Below are 23847 nucleotides of genomic sequence, written 5' to 3' on the forward strand. Positions count from 1 at the left end.
AAAATCCGATTCTAAAGCGCCGTTGTCGATCCCGATGATCCCTCGACGTTGCACAGGCTTTGCTTTTTTAAAAACAATAAAAAGATAACCGTAGCTGAACAGCCTTAAGTAGTTCAATAGTCGAGTGGGCATTTTACATATGCGTTTCTGGCACATAAGTAGTTTTTCCAGTTTATTGTTTTTTTTATCATTATAAAACTGCAAGTTTCGGCAAGTTTAAGAACAAAAGTATATATTTTTAGTTTATAACCATCAATGGTAATCCTTTGACTTCTATTCCATCTCGTAGGTAATGTATGGTCCAAGATGCTTTGAATGTAACGTTTTATAAATCAAGATAGGGAAGTCCGTAAGAAACCCTGAATACATACCACTTGCCACAGCATGGTTCTTATCGTGACTACATGGTGCACGAGATATAATCCGGTCAAGGCTAAAGCCGAGCGTGATATGACCTAGTACATATTTATCAGAATTACGTGTCTTTATGCTGCACACAGTAGTTAATTGCTATAACCCAGATTTGAGAATCACGGCAATGCCATTTAAGCACCTATCCAAACTTCAAATCGTCCGAAGTTGGTCCTTACAATATAGTTGGTGTTAGTATTGCTAAGTTAATACGACGGAACAATTGCTCCAGTTACATCAAAACGGACTGGGCTGTTAATACAAATCTAGGCCGATCAACGGCATATTAGATCACAGAAGGAAATAGTTCAGCTTCCTTAAATAACCTATTTTGTCAATCGAGTTGCTATAATAATGCCTTAAATAGAAACAGACTCCACAACCTCCTATAATTCATGCATTTTCGTGTCAAAAGATATTAACCTAGTCCAATCATATTCCAAGCTAGGTAGCAATTGCAGTGATATCTAATCGCTTGAATGCAATGGCGAATAAATAAGGCTACCTGCTGATTTCATAAAACCCCCCTCGAGAAACTTACTGGGGACAAAAGCAGACCTTGTGGCCTAGACCGTGATGGACATAAGTAACACTCTACAAATAAGCCATTGGTCTGTTAAGCTCTCTAGCCACTACATCACTCTATGACGTGGGGTTTGATAAATTACTATCACGAGGTGGTAGCCTTTTCGAGAAGTTCTCCCGGGCCAATAGAAACTAGTGACAAATCTTGCTTATATCACCTCGACTGCTGTATATCAGTATTGATAAGGCTTATAAATATCTATCTAGGATAATTACGTCAATGAGATATGCTTATTAAACAATGGCACGACAACTTGTTGTATAAGAACGTGAAATAGGCCCTTTCAACGGTTCTCGCTCCAGTTATACGGTTTATTTCTGGATCTCGAAGTTGAAACAACAAATACACAATTATAGATGCTAGGTGGAAATCTTGACGTTAAATGTATACTGTCCTAAAGCTATGTATGTCTTCGATGTTTCGAGTAAAACAAGTGCTACGACTTCTTACTCTCGGACACTGCTTACAATAATAACTCTCGGTGTTGTATTTTGAGTTATGTTGTTATTTACATTAGTTTGATTTATATCATAGCTTAAGTCTACTGTCATAACTAAAGGGTTATAGATACAAGTATAAGGTTAACTAAACAAAATATAAAGTAATACTATTTAATATCTAAATTAAATAATTTTCTTTATACAAAAGTCCTCAAGTGCCAATAAGCCATATGCTTGATTTAGTACAATATTATATCTGACCATATTCTTTAGGAAGTAGATATAGTATATTATATAACTCGCAGGCACTCGAGGACATAACTTACGGTAAATATTACGAAGCGAGAATCTTCGGTATATTTACCTACTTTTTAAAGTACGCACTTTATAGTCGGATATTTAGAAGTCAAAGTTATTTCCCATGGATAATAAACAAAGACCACCTATTGGTATACCCAGGTACGAATAGTACATCGTAGACTGAGTACCTAATTATAGAAAGCATCTTGGACTATGCCTCGGGTATCTACTATATTTAGCCGCACTCATATACTCCATCGCCATTAGAATGGAATGGATATCATGTTAACATTACCATTAAGACAAATACGAGACTACAACATAAACATTAAGTAAAACACAAGCACCAACATAAAGTAAGCAATATCTAGCCACCATAGTTGAGAAAACAAAACATGCACGGCTCCAAGAGCCCATCATAACCTATCGAATTCTTGTGACCTGGTAGGCCAAGTGCTGAATACAATGTAATGCAATACAATACAATACAATACAATACAAATGTGCTTGCGCACCGCTTCTCATGCTTATGTATATATGCTCGCTCCCCAACGCCGTTGCCGTTGTCAACACCGCAAAACGAACCGAATTGGCACTCGTAGACCCATATCATGCCGAGCTGCGACGTAGACGTCTAGGCAGATAGAAACAGTACTCGTACAAACATCATATCGTAATACGAAGACCACGCACTGGTAGTCTTCTACGCTGACCGACTCCGACTTGACACTCACTACGGAGCTATCCACCCATCCGTTATATTATCCTTTTGTCTGAAAGTGAAACGAATGAATGCCAACGCCATAACGTAGTCAAGCCGGTCAACTTCCGCGCTCTCGGACCCTCAGACAAACGCTTTAAAATTAATACTGCGTAAAAGTCCACATCTCCTCCACGTCCCCTAAAGCTGCTCTTATCATAGAGCGCAGAACACACACAAAAGTAGCTGCCACGACCCTCGCAACCCACACCGCCATCACCGCCGCGTATCCCGCGAACGGATCGCGCGCGGAGCCAGGCAGTCAATGCAGGCCTACGAGGCGTCTGTTCCTGGCCTGGAGCTGTCTGAATTTCTTATCAAGGACTTCGTGCTGTTTCTTGGCAAGGACGAGCGCCGCCTCCGCATCTTCGACGCTCATCAACGGGGCACTGCCGATAGCCGGACCGCCGTTAGCATTAACACCGGGGACGTGGTCGTGGCAGGCGTAGTCGACACCGCCGGCACTACTGCCGACGAACTCGTCGCCTGCACGGCCTCCAAACATTTTTCCACGCTCCTCGGCGTTCTCTACCGACGGGCAGATCCAGGGTGCCAGTTGCTGGAGATTAACGTTGCGGCCAGTTGTGGAGCTGGGGCCGCCGCCGGGGCCAGCCTTGTAGCCGTTGAGATTTAGGGACGGTAGGACGTGCTGGTTGATGCAGCTGATGGCTTCCTCGCGGTGCATCTTGCCGACGGGGTCGCTGGGGTAGTTGTCTGGTCCGGAGGGGAAGTATGATGGAGTCCCGTTAGGTACGGCGCGGTTCTTAACCAGGCTGAATCCTGTGGCGGGAGTATGGCGAGGTGCCGAAAAGGCGGTAGGGAGAGCGCTGTCTGCTCTTATGCGGTCTTGTAGCTCGAGGAACAGCTCTGCTTCTTCCTCGGTCAAGTTGAGAAGACAGTCTCCGTTGGGAGTCAGGAGTACGGTGTGGTCATTAACCGTCTTTTGGACGGGCTGAAATGCGTTGAGTTTGTCTTCGTCTTCCTTGGTGACGATAGTCTTCAGCGTCGGTGGTAAAGTTGTAGGAATGTTCCCGGGAAATTCCGAGCGATAGCCAGGCGCGGGCTTGAAGAAACTAATCGCCTCGGCATCGGGGTAACTGCCGCTTTCCATGATACTTCGAAAGACATCACGCAGGTTAGGAATGTCACCAACATCTTCGTCCATGGGTAGCTCTATTTTGGGTTCCGGGACGTGGCCGACGTAATCAGGAGTAAGAACCGTAGTCTTCGTCGACTCATTCAATCTTATTGAAGTGTCGATTGTGACAGGGCTCCTGGGAGGGCTCTTAGCCGGCTTATTCTTCTGCACTCCAGCAGCACTGGGCGGCTCGGATATCGAGTTAGTGTTCTTAGCTTTGCTATTCTTCTCGCTTACTTCTGCAGGAGCCGTAGCAGCAGTTTTCTGAGGTGCTGACGTATCCAGCTGCTGCTCTAAGCCACTGGGTGTGCCTGGGCGGCTTACACCGGTCGTCTTTTTCTCTTTCTTCTGTTTCTTCTTTCTGCCAAGGATGGGAGCTATCTCTACCTCTTGCTCAACGGGCTTTGATTCGACGATCTGAGCGGCGGCCTCCTTCGAAGCTTCTTTGCGTTGCTTGCGCTGCTGACTCTTCGTAGTTGCGCGCACAGAAGCGGAGCCAATCTTCGAGGGTGGCGGAGAGCTAGTCCGTGACACGGACACTGACGCACTAACGATGGACGCGGTGTCAGAGATGGCTTCGCTTGCAGGTGTCGCAGGTCGGTGAGCGGAACTAGCTATTCCAGCAGCTCGAATAGATGCAACAGCTGCGGGGGGCAAAATAGGTGACGCCTCTGTCTTTGGTGTATGGACAAGACGGAGTGTTTTTGGTGCAACCTTTGCTATGGGGGAAGATACAGATGCTGTCGTAGGCGTAGGAGTAGATAAAGCGGAAGCTCCCTGGGCCTTGCTGGCTTGGGAAATACTAGTAGGGATTTGTTGAGGTTTATTGTCCCACTTGCTGTTTCGCTAATAGCAGGTTGTGCAATAGTCTTTGTAGCGGCTGCGGTTCAACGTGCTAGGAACCGGACGTTTTTATCGGATTTGGTGGGCGTGGGTTTTGCTGGCGATGCCTTACTTATATTATCGTTCGAACCTTCTTAGCTTGGGACGCTTTGGTAGTAGTTGGTGGCTTGGACGGTAAGGCTGGGGTTACTTTGGGGGGCGAGCTCGCCTTGACCGAGTCCAAAGCTGGAAAATCCTCTTCCTGAAGGACACCTTTTCCTTTAGACTTCGACGCTTGAGCAGCTATGTCCTTTGATAAACCACTCTTTGCCGCCAATTCCTTGATGCTCTTCTTCGCTTCGGTTCCGATGGCAGGAGTGCTTTCTTTTCTTAGTTGAAGATAGCTTCACAGGAGTTTTAGGTATGAGCGGGGTCACGGGCCGCGGAATAGCGGGCGACTTTCCAGATATCGCTACATTTTGACTTCCCTGACCGTGTGGCAAGGGTTGAACTCCTTTCATCAAGCTGCACCGGCGGGTGGAAATGACCAAGTCCAAGCCCGGGTGTACAGACGGTATCCTTACAGCGTCTTTCAAGAACGGTATACGAGACTCGTCGGGGACATCGGGTTCCGCAACAAGGGCATCCACCGACGAGGAAACTTCGTCGAGAGGTAAAGATCATCGTCTAAGAGACACGGTACGTTAGCTTACACTTACTTATATACGCGATGAACTACAAACTAAGGAGACAGAAAAAGCAGGCGACGCATCACGGAGTTTCCATCGTCGTCTTCCACAAGTTTATATATAACAAGAGCATCGGGTACGAGGAAGAAATGCTATATTGAGCACCTCTCAGGCCTGGTCTGGAGGATCGACCTGCGTGTTAACGTACATGAAGAACTTTGTGGAAGACGACGATGGCTTGCCTGGCGTGACCATATGACCGAATAATGCGAGGAACAAACAACAGAATAGTGCCAGAAAAGAAGTGTGTATCATCTGAAAGGCAAAGCACTGGCCGCGAAGCCTCGTCGTTTTCCAACAATGGGGACGCCAAATGCAACCTAGACCCGCCCTGGGCCATGCCTCTCTGCAATGCTCGCTCAAACAATGTTGTGGAATATTCCGATTATTTCCTTTGACCCCTTCCGAAAACCTAGACGCCCCTGACGTACCCCTGGCGAAGCCAAGCAGAAAAGAAAACAAACGCGCCGCCATACTCCTTATGCGCTACAAAGCAGCTACCACCTGCCACCGTATACGCTGTTCCCATAAACCATGCTGGGGTTGTACCCACCTTGGGTTTGTCCTCCGTACAGCCCCTGTCCGACTCCGGTGCTGGTTCCCTGTTGCTGGTGCTGCATTCTCGCCTGCAGGATACTCGGGTCCGCAAGATCTACTAAGCCACTCCCCCCAGAGGAGGAAGTGTTAGCGTGTCTGTGCTTCTTCCCCTTCTTCTTCTGCTTAGGTCCGAAATCTTGGAAAGCCCCAGGCTGGGTACCATGGAGCGATGCCAGAAGGCCCGGAGCCGGAGCAGGAGCTGGGGTGGAGGAGGTGGAGGGTGGGTATTGATTACTGAAAGGGAAGTACTCACGCTTTGCCGCTTCGTGGGCCTGGGTGCTGCCCGCGCCCCTCCCACGGATGATAGACTGGAGGAGTTCACTAGAATTATCCTTCGATCCCGCGCCAAACGCTGATCCTCCAAACGAATGCCCCTGACCAAACATGCCACCATTAACAGGCGTTGAACCAGCTGACTTGAGTCCAGGCGGGGGTCCCGGTATAGAAGAATAGAGCTGGCTGCCTGGCTGCGAGCGATATGTGGACGGCATCATAGACGACTGTTGTGCCATGTACCGCGGGTCGGCAGTTGACTTCACATTGATCGAGCTAGAACTGTTCTCGTTCGCAAAGCTAAACCGAGACTGTTGACGACTGTGCCCCTGGCCCTGGAAGAGCGAGGACTGTGGCGAGATACCCGGCGGCATCTGGTCGGCAAAACTACCCTGGGGACGAACGAAGAGTTGCTGCTGTTGCTGTTGCTGCTGTTGCTGTTGCTGCTGCTGCTGTTGTTGTGGCGTTATCGTACGGCCGCCAATAGAACCGATAGCTGTGGGGTTCTGGCATAGCCAGATAGGCTCGGTCCAAACAGCTCGCTCGTGTTAGTCCGTTGGATCGGAGGTTGCGTCGGATTTCGTCTCTGGTCGTAACGGCCGTTATCGCGACTCTGTTCTCTATCTTCCGGTTCCCCACCAAGTGCGAGGCTACCGCTTTCAGGCTCGCCTTCTGATGCCTCTAGGTTATCGACTTGCTCTTCATGATCACCCAAGCGATTCTCTTCCTCTTCCCTCATAGCTCGTCTTTTCGCACCACCATTTACGTCGAATAAGGGGGGATAAGAGTCATCCTTGTTTTTAGGGGGTAGAAATGCTTCAGGAGGGCAATTGGCAATGACTTTAAAAAGTTCGCCAAAATCAGGCACCTCATCTTCCGGATCGGACGCAACTTTGGTGCTGGCGGGTTCAGACTTAGCAGGAGCATCAGCTACCGGCTGCTTCTCTGCTTTTCGACTAGCCGGAGGAGGCGGTTCTGCTATCACCGCGGTTTCAACAGCCTCTTGTGTCGATTCACTGGTAACCGGCAATGAGGTCGAGATGGCAGGACTCGAAGCTGCACCACTCGTGGCGTGGCTACCCCTTCTACTACGTTGTTGAGTAGTGCGCGCCCAGTTTGCTGAAGCTGGCAGGGCCGGTCCGTCACCAGCATCTGACCCTTCTTTACTAGCAGTGCGAGCCATAGGCTGTGAGATAGCTGCGGGTAAGTGGGAAACCTGTTGCCGTGATGCAGAACGTGACGATGAGGCGGCATTCGATAGTGGACGTTGGGTATGAACACTGTTCAGAGAGGAAAGGTCCTGTCTAGAGTAGCTGTCCTCTTCGTCGCCTAGCTCGTGTAGAAACATGCATTGTCGATTTCCACATTGCTCGTGCCTCAACCATGCCGAGCAGTACTTTGTCGTTCCCAACTGGGCCTTGAGGACGCGATCGCCATTATGTGAACCGTGCACAGCTTGTATACAACGAGCAGCGTCATCCTTCTTCTCGAAAGTCACATAGATACCTAGCGACTGAGGCTGGCCGTCGGCAGATTTGCGATTACTAATCGAAATTTTCTGGATATTGCCATACTGTCCAAAGAATTCGGGCTTACGAAGTGTCTTAAGCAGTTCGTCCTCTCGTACGTAGGTGTTAAACCTGTTACGTATACAAGGTTCTTCTGTACGACACGGACGCCTTGGAGATTCTTGCGACTTTCCTTCTCGGCCTCGCGCTTTTGGACCTCCTTTTGACGTTGTTCCGATGCTCGCTTCTTCTGGTTCTTTTGGATGTTGGCGCGGAATTCTGCTTCCCTGTATAAAATTAGCCATACACCCTCCTTGTATATTCTGTCCCCACTACAAACATACTCTTCATGTGTGACAACCTTCCACTTGATATCCTTTTCGTCATAAGGCCGTCGACATGCAGGACACAGACCATTCAGATTATTCTTCAGGTTGTTATAACAAAACTGACAAATCTAGCGAAGAGCCATTAGTATTATATCCAATAATTATGAGACGACTCGTGCTAAGCTCGTACCTGATATCCGCAAGGGCACGGTCTAAAATTCCTATCTGAAAGATCGAACTCTTCTATGCATAGAGGACTATATACAAGGTATCAGCTTTCTATCTTAATAATGTAGAGAATATGACTAGGTGTATGATGATATGCTTACCATGTATCCTCCTCATCGTCGATGAAGCTATCTTGAGGAGCCATATTGATCTGTGTGTGGAGAGTTGGCTTAAAAACTTGTGGTTGGTTGATATAATAACTCTAGCACTGGGCTAGACCAGCGACGCTTAGCTCGGGTATTATATTGTCCAATACCAAAGACCAGTAAGGCGAAGGCAGGTGCGTGCACTGAGGGTGCGTCGTGTCTATGGGTGAAGTTTGGGTTGAAATATCGGGTGATTATGCAGATGAAAAGAAATGGATATTATAGCGGGAGTAAAAAACATGCGAAACCCCCTTGTGAAAACGCGACGGAGGAAGACTAGAGGGAAGAAGGTCGCGTGTGGTAGGAGACAAGACGGACGTGAGAAACAGACCGTTAGTCAGTTTGCGGTGATGGCGTAAAGGTAAGAACAGGTGAAGGTTTGAAAAGGCAAAGGAGGTTTAATGCAGAAAGATTGGTTCAGAGCGCCGAGAGGAAAGGTTGACCCGATTCGCGCTAGGAAACTGCAATGACCTGTTATGGCTTAGCGTCTTAGCGTCAATTTTGATTTTTGCCTCAGCTGTTGTTCCAAGGCTGTGTACCCTGCTACCTGCGTTTGCCAGAGTACCGGGGCAAATTGCTAGGTACCGATTACATAAGTTGTGCTCGACCTTTTTCTTTTTTTTTCTTTTTTTTGGGTTTATTTTTTGTAGGAAACGGAATCAAAACCTACCTAGGTAACAGCGGGGTTTTAAATTTTAAATATGAACTGGCGGTTGTTGAATGTTTACGGATAGCGCATAGGTTTTGATGCAGTCTCACCGCTGCAGTAAGCTCTGTATCCAACTTTTCTGAGAATTTCTCTCTTGGTTTTGGTGTGAATCCGAGGGATAGGAACACTTATTATTAAGTTAAGAACTAGAAGTACAAAGGTCATGTGCTACGTCACGGATTCGGCAATATGTGATTTCGTATATCATTGGGTAAGTTGCCATCTAAAAAGTTAGTAAGATTTAGGTACCTAAGGCAGCAGGTACGTGTGTACCTAACATGAGGTAAGAGGTACTTACATAAGGTAAGTGCCCTGGCAGCCTGGGCAATAGGCCTTAGGTAAGGTACAATGGTCGGAGGGTGCCTTAATATTGTTCCGCGAATTGGGAATTGTCTCAACCTGATTGGACTAGTTCCCCGATCTATCTTGCACCTGTATTTAGATATGGCCCCCGGCTCTTAGGTCATGAACTTCCTGAATAATATAATAGACGGCTCAAAACCTCGATAGACTATAATCCCTCTATAATCAATTGGCTCTTCTGCCACCGTCTGTCGACCATGGCGACAAAGCTCTGCCGAAGCAGAGCTCTCGCCTCAGCCCTGCGACCTGCGAAACCCTCGTTGCTGTCCCGTACCGAGCAAGTCGCCGTTCGATGCATCTCTGCGACCGCTCGTCAAAATGTCAATATGCCTAAGGACGCTCCGAATATGAGGCATGCGCCTCGAGAACACCCCAAGGAACTTAAGGCACCTATTGTCAACCCTACAGACAAGTACTCTACTAAAGCCGACGACCTCCACCGGTACGGAGCTTGGCTTATGGGCTGCTTGCCCAAGTACATCCAGCAGTTTTCCGTCTGGAAGGATGAGCTAGTTATATATATCCCTCCCGCCGGCGTCATACCGGTCTTCTCATTCCTCAAGTGTAAGACACGCATCCATATTCCGAGCTGATATATCCGCCTAGGGATGAGCTTTTTTAGCTGACAGAAAGCTAGACAACACGGCTGCCGAATTCACTCAGATGAGCACCGTTACGGCTGTCGACTTCCCGACTAGGGACCAACGGTTCGAGATTATCTACAACGTACTAAGCGTAAGACACAACGCACGAATCCGAGTCAAGACGTACGCCGACGAGGCGACGCCGGTGCCGAGTGTCACCCCTCTATACGACGGCGCCAACTGGTACGAGCGAGAAGTCTACGACATGTTTGGCGTCTTCTTCCTCAACCACCCGGATCTACGCCGAATCATGACCGACTACGGTTTCGAAGGTCACCCCCTACGGAAGGATTTCCCCCTGACAGGATACACCGAGATCCGATACGACGAAGAGAAGAAGCGCATCGTCACCGAGCCGTTAGAGCTGACGCAAGCATTCCGTAACTTCGAGGGAGGCTCAACAGCCTGGGAGCCAGTTGGTCCTGGTGACAACCGCACGCCCGAGACCTTCAAACTACCCACACCTAAGCCCGAAGAGAAGAAAGAGGAGCCTAAGAAATAGATGCCAGTTAGGCGGCTTGTACATAACTGTGACGCAATTGACGCTATTACCATTTGGCACTCTAGCCACATTATTATCTATATTGAAAGAACATTGACCAAAAGCATAGGTGTATTTTTACTTGAGATGGTAAAGGCCTCATACGGCATTCTCTATTAGGCCGTAGTAAGTCAGGAGTGTAAATTTCACTAATACGTGCTGTTATTATAGTCAAGATGGCATATCGTCAATCTTGCGATTACAGATACCAATACAACTATCTCGATTCCAGCTAGTATTGCACTGCATTTTTATTACAAATCTTTGTATTTACGTCTCAAAGTGTTCAATGCCACTCTGCTCTTCTCCTCCAATGCCGCTCCGCGTTTTAGCCGCATTAGACATCGACTTCTTCACCGTCCTAGCTTGCTGGCTGGTAGTAGCGTCAGCCTCTTTACTTCCCTGGGGCTGGTTCGCAGATTGAGTGTTAGAATTCTCGTCTAATCCGCTGCCTGATCCGGATGTAGTATGGCCGTACTTGGCTACTAGGTATCAGCCTACTACATAGTAGATGTACCAAGACGCCGACACTCACTTAAAGAGGGCTTGTCAGTACTGTTTGCTTCGGCCTGCTGGAATAACGATGACATAGCGTAGTATCTGCTCCGATGTGATATGTTATTCTCGTTTGCTTGTGGGCTACTCCCTGATAATAGAACTGTTCTTAAAGGTATGATCACGCATTTCCTACTTATCTATCACAATCAACGCCACCAATACCCCTACGTTGAATCATAGATAACCCCCAACTTGTCGTCGCAATGATGTCATCGTGATGGACAAGCTACGCTGCTGTGTACCGCATCTATGCGCTTTCCTATCGAATTTAGACGCTGAGGTGTCTGTCTGCTGAAATGACAAGTAATTACCTAACTACCTTAGAGCGGTCCTCTAGCTAATAAAAAAATTAGCTGGACATTAGTATATACTTTGTGAGGAATGCTTCTTTATATAATATGTATAAATTAGTACGATCATTTATAATGGCTTTAAAGGGGATTGTCTTAAATCTAGTTAGTACTTTGAAGCATAGGATCGGGTTTGTTGAGATTTGACGTTGCTTAACATTATATTATTTTACCCCCCTTTATTTCCCCCCTTCCCCCCCTTTATTTTTGAATCTACGCTGTGTAACCACCTAAGCATACCGAGTATTGATATTGATACTCTACACACCTCAGACCTGAAAATAGTAAATAGTATAATATAGCTATCGTCCAAAGATCCTTTTTGTTTTGTCATAGTAGGTTTATACGTACATATAAATGCTCAACGTCTCTTAAATATCAAGTAGGTACTTACTAAATATGTCTAGCAAAGGTACGTGTTATATCCAACTACTTAGATAGCCTAGTTAAATAAGCTATAGGACATAGCTTCTAGACATATCCCACTCAACTAACCTTCCTGACCGCCAGCTTGAGAATCTAGATGTGACAGTAACCAACCTGTCATACATTTAGTATACACGTAGAACTGCAAATTCCCCCTCTAATGGCCGTGATAATACATCAAAAGCCATAGCATATATATATACCGTGACGATATACATCCCCAAACCCTCACTTGCAAAAAACGTCCAAGCCAAACACCTAGACAAAAGCTTGCGCCTTTGCTATAAAACCTCCTACGCTAAGCATTGATAATACCCAAAGCTTAACTCAGACCCTAATCCTCATCAGACGAAACAAGTCCTTACCTATATATATACCTTCTAGTCAGACAATAGCAACCAGAAGCATGGATCTCTTGTCTGACACCTTCACTCCTATTCTATATCATCACCACCACCACTACTTCTACTCGACACACAAATAAACAACACCCCAAAAAATCATATATAGGCCCTTCCTTCCTATACAAAGCAACAGTCAAGCATACCTTGCCCAACAAAATCAAAATGCCAAGCATCCCCATAAACCGCGCGGTCCGCCGCGACTCCACCGCCGACAGTAAAAGCTGCTGGATCGAAGTGCCCAACTTAGACGGCAACATGTCCATACATCTAGCCTCCGGAGAAGCCTGCGAGCAGTAAGCACTCTCCCTCTCCCCTCCCCCCTCCAACCCCCCTCTCACCCCAACCACCCACCCTCCTCACTAACCCGTCCCTCCCCCCTTAACAACAGATACGAGCTCGTAAACCACGACTTCTGCAGCCTAGACCCGGGCTACAAGCACCTCTTCCAGCACAGCTGTCCGCCCCCTCTCCTCGGCGGCGCCCTACTCCCGACAACAATCTATCCGGGCCCGCGCAGCCGAACCCCGAGGAATACGGGACCCCGGCGTTGATAATCGCCGCGGGATTATTTTTGATGACCGCCTTCGCTGCGGCTTTGTACCGCTCTAGTAAGACGATCCGCTATATCTATGATTTTGATTACGACTTCGATTGAATAGTTGGGGATGTTCGTATTGGCTAGATAGATAGGTACTTAACCTAAGGAAGTTGAGATTGGGGAGGGATGGATGGATGGATGTGTTTTGTGGCTAAAGCATTATGATACTCCGATTAGGACGTTGACTGGCTAATTAGTAGGCTGAAGCAAAGGAATACGCATTGGAATGCCACGTTGATTCTTGTCCAGTACCAGTTTATCAACCGGATTCCCACTAGGCCAGAGTTACGAGCTTAGTATCAGCCCGAATGCCATATAAGAAATACTCGTATCATTATATAACGCTATATCATAACGTGACTGATCCCTAATACTCTTACAAACCCGAGCATAATACCCTAATCGGATTCGAACTCCAAGCTATACCCTAGCAACCTTCCTTTCCCTTCAAGCCAAATAACATAGCCTATCCATGCAACGACGCCAATCCAGTATCTTACAAACACGCTATTCGTCAATGCAGTTTTCATCGTCATTCATTCAATCTGACTGCTCATCTGCAGAATCATATACAATAGGCGGCGGCACTTGAATCTCGTCGAGTACCAGACTATCCGGCAACATCTGGCTCCGCGTTTGGAACTGCGAGGACCTCAGAGAGTGATCTCGCGCGCTCCGGAACGCCGTCGGGCTGCTGCTGTGCAGGTTGGCGGCGGGTGAGTCGCTGGTGATGGATATTACTTGAGGGGGCAATCTCTCAGGAGATAGCGTTGGGCTTGAGACTGTGGTAGCCTGCGACGGTCTGACGGCACTGCGTGTTCTCTGGCTTGGAGGTGCTGGCGGTGACTGAATTGAAGAACTTGGCTGTAATATAGGCGGTGCGGGCTTTGTAAATCCTTGGTTGCTTTTTGCTTGGGTTCTCTTGCCTCTGCCACTAGACCTACGCGTAGACTGGCTCGAAAGAATCACTTCGTCCACGTTATCAGAATGATGCTGGGTTGAGAATTCTGCATCATCCTGTAGTTGAGCCTTGAGTTCTTGTGACTCGGTAACATTGGGACTGCTTGGCAGCAACGCAGCTCCTGCTTCTTGCTCTTCCTCATTGTCACCAAATAAAGCACATTTCAAATTCGCAGTAAGTTCTCCGATAACCGCAGGAGGAACCCATACATATTTCTGCGGGGCAGCATTTACCCAGCCCTTTTTCTTCATTTCGTCGAGGGGAACCGGGTCGTTAAGTTCATAGACCTGGAGTATCTCATATGCATACTTGGCGACGGCTTTACCTTGGTTGAACTCGACATTTCCAACCCCTTTGTTGTCCTCGATTTCTCCGGGTACTTTAGGAGGGCCGAGGGTGCACATGTATTTCAGCTCGGAGAACGGCCTGGTCGAATAAATCCAGACGCGGGTTACAGTAGGTGGTATTTTCCAGACCCTAAATTCGTGATTCTTCGTACCGTTGATTATCTTTGCCAAGGGCTCAGGGTGAAGAGACACCATGATATCAGAATTATCAGTCTGTGGGCCAAGAGCATGAACAACTTCCAGGGGGAGTCGTTGGCTCTCGATCCCTTGAGTGAATATCTGTGTTTGTGCCTTCGATGGACTTTCGTCTGACTGTCCTCTCTGCGGATACGGCGTCGGTGATTTCTCCGCTACAGAAACCGGGGAAGGTGTGGATTTGTTTACAACCTGCGTTTTAGGAAGTACACGTATTTTCTTTGGGTTTGGCGTGGGAGTAGCCGATCGTGAGCGACTTGACTCTGCGGAATCACTTTCTTCAAGCTGACGACTGATTTCCTCTGTTGAAAAGAAGCTCGGCTTGTGTTTCGTCTCCGATAACGCCGTAGCAGGTTTCTGCTTCTTCAGGACCATCTACTGACAGGACCTCACCCCCCTTTCGTTCTGCTGGCGCATTCTCGTCTTCTGTACTGGCCTCTTCATCTTCGACGTCACCCGTTCCATCGCTATCGTCATCGGAATCAGGCACTTCCCGTAGGGGTGGTCGAGCTGGTGTCTTCCTCAGTGGCTTTGGACTCTTCGGTTTAGTCCTTCCTGGTGTGATATTTTCTTTATCCTCAGGAAGTTCGAAACGAGTCTTCTTGACTGGCGTAGCTTTAATGGCAAAGTTATGGGCTCGTGCAGTTGGTGAGCTATGAATCGTACTGTACGAGTCTGGAATCACTCGATCCCTTGACGTCTTGCTAATCTTCTTAAGAATAGGAGAAGGACCTGTCAAGTTGACAGATTTAACTACTAGAGGTGACTTGTGTGGCGCTGGACTGTATCGCATCATCATCGGTGTTGTTGGCGATGTAGAAGATGGGATGACTGTCTTCGTCCGACGGTTGGTTGGGGTGACTGACTCGACAAGACTTGGAACTGAGGATCTGATTCCAGACTGTGGCTCATTAGCCTTGGAAGGGACAGGCTCTTTTGCTTTCTTGGGAGTCTCCAGAATGAAGCCAGTATCGTCGTCTTCCGAGTCATTGATTTGCCAATCCTCGTTATCATTTTCACCTTTAACTGATAAGAATTGAGTTAAAGTCTGAGTATGGAAGCTACTCGACGGGTTTGAACCAGGTGCGTCTCCTAAAGTCTTTCGTCTTTTGGTTTTGGTATCTCTTGGATTCTCATTCTTGACTAGTTCGTCTCCCCGCAGTCTTGCGTCGGGATCTCGAGTCTCTTCTTGGATTTAACTGCCTCTACAGGTGCAGGGGGCTCGGACTCTTCATCATTATCTTCTTCGATGTCTTCTTCATCTTCAGACTTGAGTAATTCCTTAGGCATTGATGGCGATATGAAATCCATCTGGGTTAGTGTACCTTGTTTTAATTCCCTTTTGGGAACGCGAGGACGTCTGTGTGTTTTTCCATATGTTTTCGTATTATTTTTGACAGTCCGTTGTCTTTCAGGAAATAATAGCTGCTTAGGGGCTGCAGGAGTTGACCTGTATGATTTGCTCTCTGATGGTTTGGATGGATTGCCATGGGACCTCGTTTGTGGCGCCATGATCGCAATGGCCAAGTGGACCTTTCGAACAATTTCCCCTGCACGTATACACCCAATAGTTTAGATATGTTGTAAAAGTTTGAAGGTAGATAATACGTCAGTGTTCTTCAACTATAATGGTAATCTTCTTGGAACCTTAATTCTTATTTTCCCTTGTTGAAGTTAAGATGTTGTTACTCAAGCCCATTTAATTAGGATTTAATTAGGCAGATAAGACTTGGAATGCGTCATGAACGCGGTTAAGGTAGAAATGTGGGTTGCATGGCGTGACTATCGCGTCAAGTGCATATCAATTAATTAAAGTACCGTTCCAAGTGCCATCTATACCTAATAAATGCATTAACTTATCTACCCCCGCGATAAGCCCCCGCCCCTTGCATCGACCGAGGTATAAGTTCATTATCCCTGCAGCTATTGTACATAAACAGATCGATCGGCTTTGACCATCACAACCATTAAATCGGTAGGTTGGTTCTGTGTATTATATTTAGACGTATACTCGTAACTTTGGATTTTCCTTTATATGCAAGATTAGTATACAGTCCAGTTGAGTACTAGCTAATAATCTATCCCAATTGGTTATTTCTTTTTCATATATGATCGACATCTATCCCGGCGTTCTTGGTTTAGGAACTATAAAGGACAGCCTCGGCTAAATATAACAACACCTCATTGACGGCAAGTCCTTAGACGAGACTCTATTTAGATGCTTTAATGCTTCTATTCTAACTAAAAGCCCGTTACTTGATGCTCCTAGTTATAGTATATCCCACCCACCGCTTATTAGAGTCAAGGGTTATTAAAACTCCCTCCCTCTTAACTAAACCTCACAAGCGATCAACAACAATCTAAAGACAATATAACCCATACGTTATATCTACCTGCCATATACTCCATATATACGCTTGCCCACCATGGCAACACCCAACCCCAAGCCCTTCCCCTTCCACATAACCGAACACACCATCCCCTCCCAACACATTCGAGAATTCCCCCGCGCAACATCCAACTCCCAAGAAGACATCCTCTACATCAGCATCAAGCAATACACCCCCATCGACAACCCCGCCCCCCAACCAGGCGACATAACCATCCTCGGCGCCCACGCCAACGGCTTCCCGAAGGAGCTCTACGAGCCGCTATGGGCCGACCTGCACGCTCGCTCCAAGGCTCACGGCATCCGCATCCGCGGCATCTGGATCGCCGACGTCTCTAACCAGGGGTACAGCGGGCAAATCAACGAATCCGCCCTCGGCAACGACCCCTCCTGGCACGACCACGCGCGCGACCTGCTGCACCTAACCAACGTCTTCCGCGCCTCTATGCCCCGTCCCATCGTCGGCGTAGGCCACTCCTTCGGCGGCGCCGTGCTAACCAAGCTCTCCCTGCTGCACCCGCGACTCCTCACCACCCTAGTCCTGCTCGACCCGACCGTAACAGAATTCACCTTTGGACGTTTCGGCCCCGGCAAATCCGCCGCCCGCGCATCCACCTTCCGCCGCGAAACCTGGCCCTCGCGCGCCGCGGCCGCCGAATCCTTCCGGCGCAGCCCCTTCTACCGGACCTGGGACCCGCGGGTGCTCGACGCGTGGATCGCGCACGCGGTGCGCGAGACGCCTACCGCGTTATTCCCCGACCCGGAGAAAGACGGCGGGGCAACACTGCGCACGACCAAGCACCAGGAGGTATTTACGTTTTTCCGCCCGCTGTGGCCGTACGTCGACCCTGTTACGCGGGAAGTCGACCGCGACGGGGCCCCGGATTTCGACCCGGACGTGCAGGCTCAGCTTCGGGATCCGGCCAGCGTGTTTCCGTTCTACCGGTCCGAAGGAGGGAGTATCCTCAAGCTATACCTGAGGTGCGGCCGTCCGTGCTCTGGGTCTTCGGCGGAGACAGCGAAGCTAGGCGTCCCGGAAGGCCGCAAGTTGAAGACGGAAACCTGTGGGATTGGAGAAGGGGGCAGCGGTGGTCTTAAGCTGGGGCGGGTGGACCAGGTCGTCTTAGAGGGACGCGGCCACTTATTTCCGATGGAGATTCCGGATGAATGCGCGAAACATGCAGCGACGTGGATAGGAAAAAGAGATGGTGCGGTGGAGAGAGAAGGAGCGTGAGTACGAGGAGTGGGTTAAGCTGCCAGTCAAGGAGAAGACGACATTAAGTGAGAAGTTCCTAGACAATGTCGGTCGTCCACCGCCGAGGAAGAGTGGATCTGTAGCTGGTTCGGAGTCTAAATTATAGGAATACTTCATACAATTACCGTGTTTAATTTAGACTATTTTCAAATGTTTTGGCTACGAGGATTTCAGGCAAAGGTATATATACCCTATATACCTTAAATAAGCATTTAGTCAGCAATTATTAGCTATAGATATTGATAACTTCGTTATTAAGGCTATCACACAAGACCGGGAAGGTAGCAAAGTAGCAAATCACTATTACCTAAAGCATAAGGGCGAACGAGTTGTGAACCAATACCTAGACAAATTGGCCAGTCTATCTACCGATGAAAGCCACTCCTTTTGCGAAAGTAAAACAAAGTAAGCACTAAGCCTTGTGTCAGGGTGTCCAGTCTGATGCCAAATCCTGCCGGGAATCATGTTTCATTCCTACGCCGAAACAACCTTTCCATGCATCAGACAAAGTCCTCTCGCAACCCGTCCATATCTCTCTTGTGCTTTGTGCCAACTTCCTTCTTGTCAAGAGTCACGGTGGGGCATCAGAAAGGAATTATGGCTTGTTTCCAAGAAAAAAACAACCGCTCCCTAGTCAGTTGCTCTAGGGAGGCGAAAAGGGGGGAAATAAATAAATCAGTGCCTCATTTTGCTCATCAATGCCATCCATGTACTGCGATATTAACGCGTATAATATTGCGCTTGTTTACTGCCCATTATACCGGTAGATATAGATATTTAGGACAGATGGAAGGCACCTTGACCTTCTCTAATAGCAGTGAACAACTGCCGCCTCATGCTATCGATACTACTGTAGTCGGGTAACTTTAGGTAGTTGACACAAGTCATAACGCTTGGAAGGTAGTCGTCAGATGTGTAGGGTGGCTCACTAGGCTTGCACACCACAGTAAACATAGGGGTCAGGCTCTTGAAACCTGTAGCTACGGTTAGAACCACATCGATGAGACAAGGAATCGTAATACATACCTCCAATTGGAAGCTTTGGACTGCCAGTAGTGAATTGCAAGAAGTCACGGCGCTGTGCAGGGCTAAGCTCGCTCATTGTCTGGAGTAAGTTTCTGACGGATTTACTATCCATATTGAAGCCATGATCTGCCTTTATAGAGTCCATAAGAGCTAAAAGAAAAGAAAGTTAGCCTCATCGATATCATTTATGGACGAACAAGACTTACTCTCTAGAGACCAATCCTCATCAACGCGACCAAATAGTGCTACCAACTCATCCGGTGTGAACGCGCTCAGTGCGGAGTACGGGAATACCTGGGAGAAGCCGGTGCGGAATGCCTCGACTTGACGCTTAACACGCGACCTAGAGTTAGATCGGTGACCTTATCGAGATATGACTCGACGTTGTAGATTGTAACGAGATATGAGATCCGCCGGGTATAAGCTCAATTTCGGGATAACCCGGCAGCGTGAAGTCCAATGCTAAGTCCTCTAGTGTTCCATTATCCACCACGATATCCTCAGTATCGGCAACCTTCTGCGCGGGAGTGCGATTAGGGTCTTCGTCGATAGCCTTCTTTGCCATAGCAAACTTCTTGATATGCTTAAGTGAATTGGCTAGCCCGGGGTCTACAATCTTGACCGCACCGAGAGATGGCTTTACGCTCGAAGAGCCTTCACCAATACGGAAAAATATAGGATTAAAGTTAAGGTCAATGATCCGTGAATCGATCATGGATCGCGCAACGAATTTCCCGAGCATCTTGAACAGCTGGAGAATTACGTTTGCGCTTGAATCGTCATCGCTCAGAGGTCGAGGGAATAATCCAGCAGGACCAGAGATGAACTCGTCCGAGTCGTTGGAATCCATATCACGCCAGAGCCTGAGTTTTTTCTTGGAGAATTCTTTTGATACGGTTGAATAAAATTCGAGAGTAGGTCCAAGACCTGTCCCAACCTCTTCAAAGTACTCAACCTCAAGAATACTCTGCGAGCTCCCGTAAAGTTCCATCACTTTCAACGCTGACTCCAGGATTTTGGAACGCGAAATTCGTACCTTCTGACGCTGGAGTCGGCCAAGGAATACGTTATCATCACGTCGGTCGCGACGCAACGTCTCCTCCTGCTGCGCATTCTGCCATCGACTCATAGATCGCGCATAGCCAAATGATGTCGACTGAAGGAACAGGTGGCGGGTCTCAAAGGGGAAGAGGAACGGGTATAGCCGGGCTAGGTCTTCACTCCAGCCTGGTAAACAATTACTGGCCACTATGAGAGGCTCCTCCAGTTGCCTATTAAGTTTGGCAGTCAACTTTGTGTTGACAAATTGTGATAAGGGTTCAACATTCAATTTCAGAGTGTTCTTGTTTTCCACCATAATATCATCGATGTTTGCGTTGAGATCATGTAAAATATTCAATAGTCGGAGAATAGACGCTGTTGTAGGATTATTCGTAAGCGAGGCGGGTACACCGTTAACATCAGGTGCACCGTCAAATGAAGGCCCGAATCCGATAGGTTCTGCGGGAGGAGGCCCAGGCACGCGACGAAACTTGATGACATGCATCGTTGACCAAACACTGCGGTTAACATGATCGTCAGGAGGCGACGAGTTGTTGTGGACAGCCCGATAAATAGTTGTCTCGTTCGGAATGACCCGCTCGTTAAGACTGAATTCGATATGCCAATCTTGGGGTATGGCTTGGATGGCAGCCGCGTAAGAAAGTGGTCGAGAAGCCGACGGAGCGGTGGGAGTTGGCGTGCTCTGCTGCGATGCTGGAGGTTGAGGTGGCGCGCTGCGGCTTGGAAGATTGGTACCACCAGTCTGAGCTGGAGTAGGGACCCGGGTTCCATCTTCTTTCCTGGCCGTGATCTTCTCCTCAGCTGCCTCTACCAAGTTGACTGCGGATGGTTCGCGGGCAGGAGCATCTTCCATATCCTCGTCTAACTCGCCAACTATAGCGTCGAGAGCACTACTATCAGCAGCCTCAACTTCTTCATCCTCATCAGTGATCGGCTTTTCATCAGCGCATTCCAATGCATTCTGCAAATCTTCGTCATCTTCCGGTGGCGGAGGAGGTGGTGCCGGGGTATGAGACTCGCTTGGTTGAGCTGGTTGGCGTCGGGCCGATCTACGGAGAATTGCCTTCTCACGGCCAGAGCCTGCTACTGAGCCCGGAGTAGACGGGGTATCAGACTGCCCCGGTTGCTTCGACTTAGATCTCCGCGGTGGACGAGAGCCGGAAGCCTGGTTCGGGACCGGAGGTGGAGGAGCCGCATAGCTTGATCCCAACCGCTCGGCGAGGCGTTCGGCTGACGACAATCCTGCAGAGCTGGCCATCGCGGCGAGGGCTCGAGATAATCCGTCACGGGGTCTTGGGCCACGAGGGCGCTCGTGTAGGCTAATTCGGGGTCGTAGCCAATCATCTAGAGCTTTAAAGGTTGCAATTGCATGGATGTGGACATTGATACTGCGGAACGAACGAGGAATATCGGAATCTTCGTCAGCAACCAGTCTAAGTCTTATCTGCTTCGCCAACATGGACGCCGCGCTGCTACGATTGCCATCAAACGTGCTATGGTGGACGGTAATAACCTCGAAGTGCTCCGACCTACTAAGCAGATCTTGAAGTTTATGGATCAAGATACTGAAGGGCGTCGCAGGAGAATCTGCAGTTGCGGTCTTCGATTTTGAACTCACGTAACGACCCATGAAGACCTCGAGGAATGCGGCTCGCGCAGCATTTGCTAGCATCTCGTCGGGGTTGCTGAAGACTTCTTCTAGAACGCGCACAAGCCCTGAAGAGAGCAGCTCGGCGCTTGTAACACTGTCCAAGACGTCAGCATCGAAATAGGATGCTAGTTTTTCAAATAGGACGGCCCCATTCTCAGGAGATAGATCTTTGGCAGTCCTTCGAAGGTAAAATCCCTCAATCCCAGAAGCAAGGGCTTCAAGATTATCTAGGATCTTTTTGGCCTTCTTCTTCATGGACTTGCTGTGCTTTTCTGTCTCATGAGTCTCTAAGAATTTCTTGGCGGTCTCGGCAATGCGGGTCTTCATAGATGGGATATCCCCTACATAAGGTCGAGGCGGCCCATCAATAGACATAGTAGATCCGTCAGAACTAGCAGGCGAACCGGACATGTCGTCGTCGTGATGATCATTCTCTTGATCGTCATCGTCGTTCTCATCGTCTTCATCGTCGTCCTCTTCACGGTCCTCTTCGTCTTCATCTCCAGAGCCGTTGTGTATCGAGACCCTGTCTCCTTCATCTCCAGATGCCATACTATGATCTGCCGGGGTCTCAGTGGCCTTGTTCTCGGGCTCTTGGTGCTCAGACGCCAACTTCATAATCTCAATAATGACCCCTTCGCGGTAAATCTGGTAGCGATAGATGTCATCCAGCCGGTTCAGTAGAAGTTCCGTTATCTGAATGGCAGACATAACAAGCGAAGGATGATCCTGCTGTGATAGTATAGAGGCCAAGAACGAAGCGTAGGGAACAGCCTTTAGGGCATCGACGAGAATATCCTTATCTAAATTCGATAGCATCTTCAGCTGAGCAGTGAGTACCTTTTGTCGAACGCTCAAGTTCACTGTGCTTGAAAATGCGTCCGTCAGCGTAGGGAAGAGGATTAACGCAAATCTTCGAACTTGGTCCTTGCACTCGTCGAGCAGCTCGAGTCTCTTTTCGTTAGATGACTTCTTCCGAGACCCAAATGAGGATGGGGTAACGGGCTCGGCAATATCAAGATCGGCTGGGATTGGGGGGCCCGAGCCGTCAGTCCATTTCAGACCTGGGAGTAACTCGCAGACGACGTTAAGAGTCTCGATAATTTGCTCACGTGGCCGATGGATCAATGCCTGCATGATAACCACACTGTCAAGCTTCGAAGCGACATCTTCCGTCTCACTAGGAGGAGAGACACCCGTAAGGATCTGATAGAGAGTCTCGACGACGTTTAACTTGAAGAGTTCCGCTGACAGACTCGGGCTTGCACGGGCCGTGATAGCCAGAACTCGGAGGAATTGGGTGTGAATATTGGCGCTGATGAGGTTCGTAGTTCCGGGTACCAGGAGTCGCAGTATGACTTTCAGCAAATCCACACTAACGAGCTGTTCCAGCTTCGATGACTGATATTTGAAACTCTCAATTATACGCGTGACACAAAGCGATGCTTGTTCCACAACTCGCTGGTCGTTACTATTCAACACGTTTAGGAGAATTGGCATAACTCCAATGATCACGTTAAACGAATCCTCCGGGATGTTGCGACAGCAGTTGGCAGCAGTTGTGACAGCAGTTCGCTGAGTACCCGTAGGAAAGAAGTCCAGGTAAGTAAGACACGCGGTTAAACCACCTTCTCTAACGATGCTTGTGGGATACTCCACTGAGATCTTTTCTAATGTGCTCAGCGCTTGCTCGGCGAGATCAATATAGTGGATCTCTAGGAGTTTCTGGCACAGGATTGGAACAGCGCCACCGTAGACCACGTTGGCAGCACTAGCCGGTAGAGCTTCCATCAAATTCGCAAGACATCTGCAGGCAAGAAGCATGATCTCCGAATTTTCTTCGCCGGTAATCTCATTGGGCTGCATCAGGGTCACCAACTCCTTCACGAAAGCATCGGGGGAGAAATGCCCTGACAGATTATCCTCGTTGGAAACAAGAAGAATCTCAGCCAGTTCCTGCAGAGCCACCAGCTGTGCCGACGGGTCCTCTTTCTGTCGAAGATGATGGAGGATATCTCGTAGCCTAGATGAGAGTCCGGACATCATACCAGTCAGCGCCCTAAGAGTGTTAGATAATCCGG

At 48.4% G+C, this 23847-nt stretch overlaps 5 protein-coding genes across 5 annotated transcripts; 2 read left to right on the forward strand and 3 right to left on the reverse strand.

The window, feature by feature from the left end:
- Positions 1 to 2759: 2759 nt before the first annotated feature.
- GL218_03146 (General negative regulator of transcription subunit 4) lies at positions 2760 to 8286 on the reverse strand (the record flags this gene model as incomplete). The annotated part of the gene is made up of 8 exons (XM_033579694.1): positions 2760 to 4481; positions 4609 to 4841; positions 6057 to 6492; positions 6552 to 7667; positions 7730 to 7871; positions 7929 to 8041; positions 8104 to 8170; positions 8243 to 8286. 8 exons carry the CDS (start codon positions 8284 to 8286, stop codon positions 2760 to 2762), a joined length of 3873 nt encoding a protein of 1290 aa, XP_033436042.1.
- A 1270-nt stretch (positions 8287 to 9556) lies between these two features.
- GL218_03147 (NADH-ubiquinone oxidoreductase 30.4 kDa subunit, mitochondrial) lies at positions 9557 to 10505 on the forward strand (the record flags this gene model as incomplete). Its single annotated transcript, XM_033579695.1, has 2 exons — positions 9557 to 9923; positions 9997 to 10505. 2 exons carry the CDS (start codon positions 9557 to 9559, stop codon positions 10503 to 10505), a joined length of 876 nt encoding a protein of 291 aa, XP_033436043.1.
- A 2915-nt stretch (positions 10506 to 13420) lies between these two features.
- On the reverse strand, positions 13421 to 14383 carry GL218_03149 (uncharacterized protein; the record flags this gene model as incomplete). Its single annotated transcript, XM_033579696.1, has 1 exon — positions 13421 to 14383. One exon carries the CDS (start codon positions 14381 to 14383, stop codon positions 13421 to 13423), a length of 963 nt encoding a protein of 320 aa, XP_033436044.1.
- A 2426-nt stretch (positions 14384 to 16809) lies between these two features.
- Positions 16810 to 18006, forward strand: GL218_03150 (putative toxin biosynthesis protein; the record flags this gene model as incomplete). Its single annotated transcript, XM_033579697.1, has 1 exon — positions 16810 to 18006. One exon carries the CDS (start codon positions 16810 to 16812, stop codon positions 18004 to 18006), a length of 1197 nt encoding a protein of 398 aa, XP_033437519.1.
- Positions 18007 to 18804: 798 nt separating this feature from the next.
- On the reverse strand, positions 18805 to 23812 carry GL218_03151 (putative ubiquitin fusion degradation protein C12B10.01c; the record flags this gene model as incomplete). The annotated part of the gene is made up of 4 exons (XM_033579698.1): positions 18805 to 19001; positions 19054 to 19203; positions 19260 to 19396; positions 19452 to 23812. 4 exons carry the CDS (start codon positions 23810 to 23812, stop codon positions 18805 to 18807), a joined length of 4845 nt encoding a protein of 1614 aa, XP_033436831.1.
- Between the last annotated feature and the right edge of the window lie 35 nt (positions 23813 to 23847).

This window comes from Daldinia childiae (genome assembly GCF_008694065.1).
Source record: "Daldinia childiae strain JS-1345 chromosome Unknown Scaffold3, whole genome shotgun sequence".
NCBI classification, from domain to species: Eukaryota; Fungi; Ascomycota; class Sordariomycetes; order Xylariales; family Hypoxylaceae; genus Daldinia; species Daldinia childiae.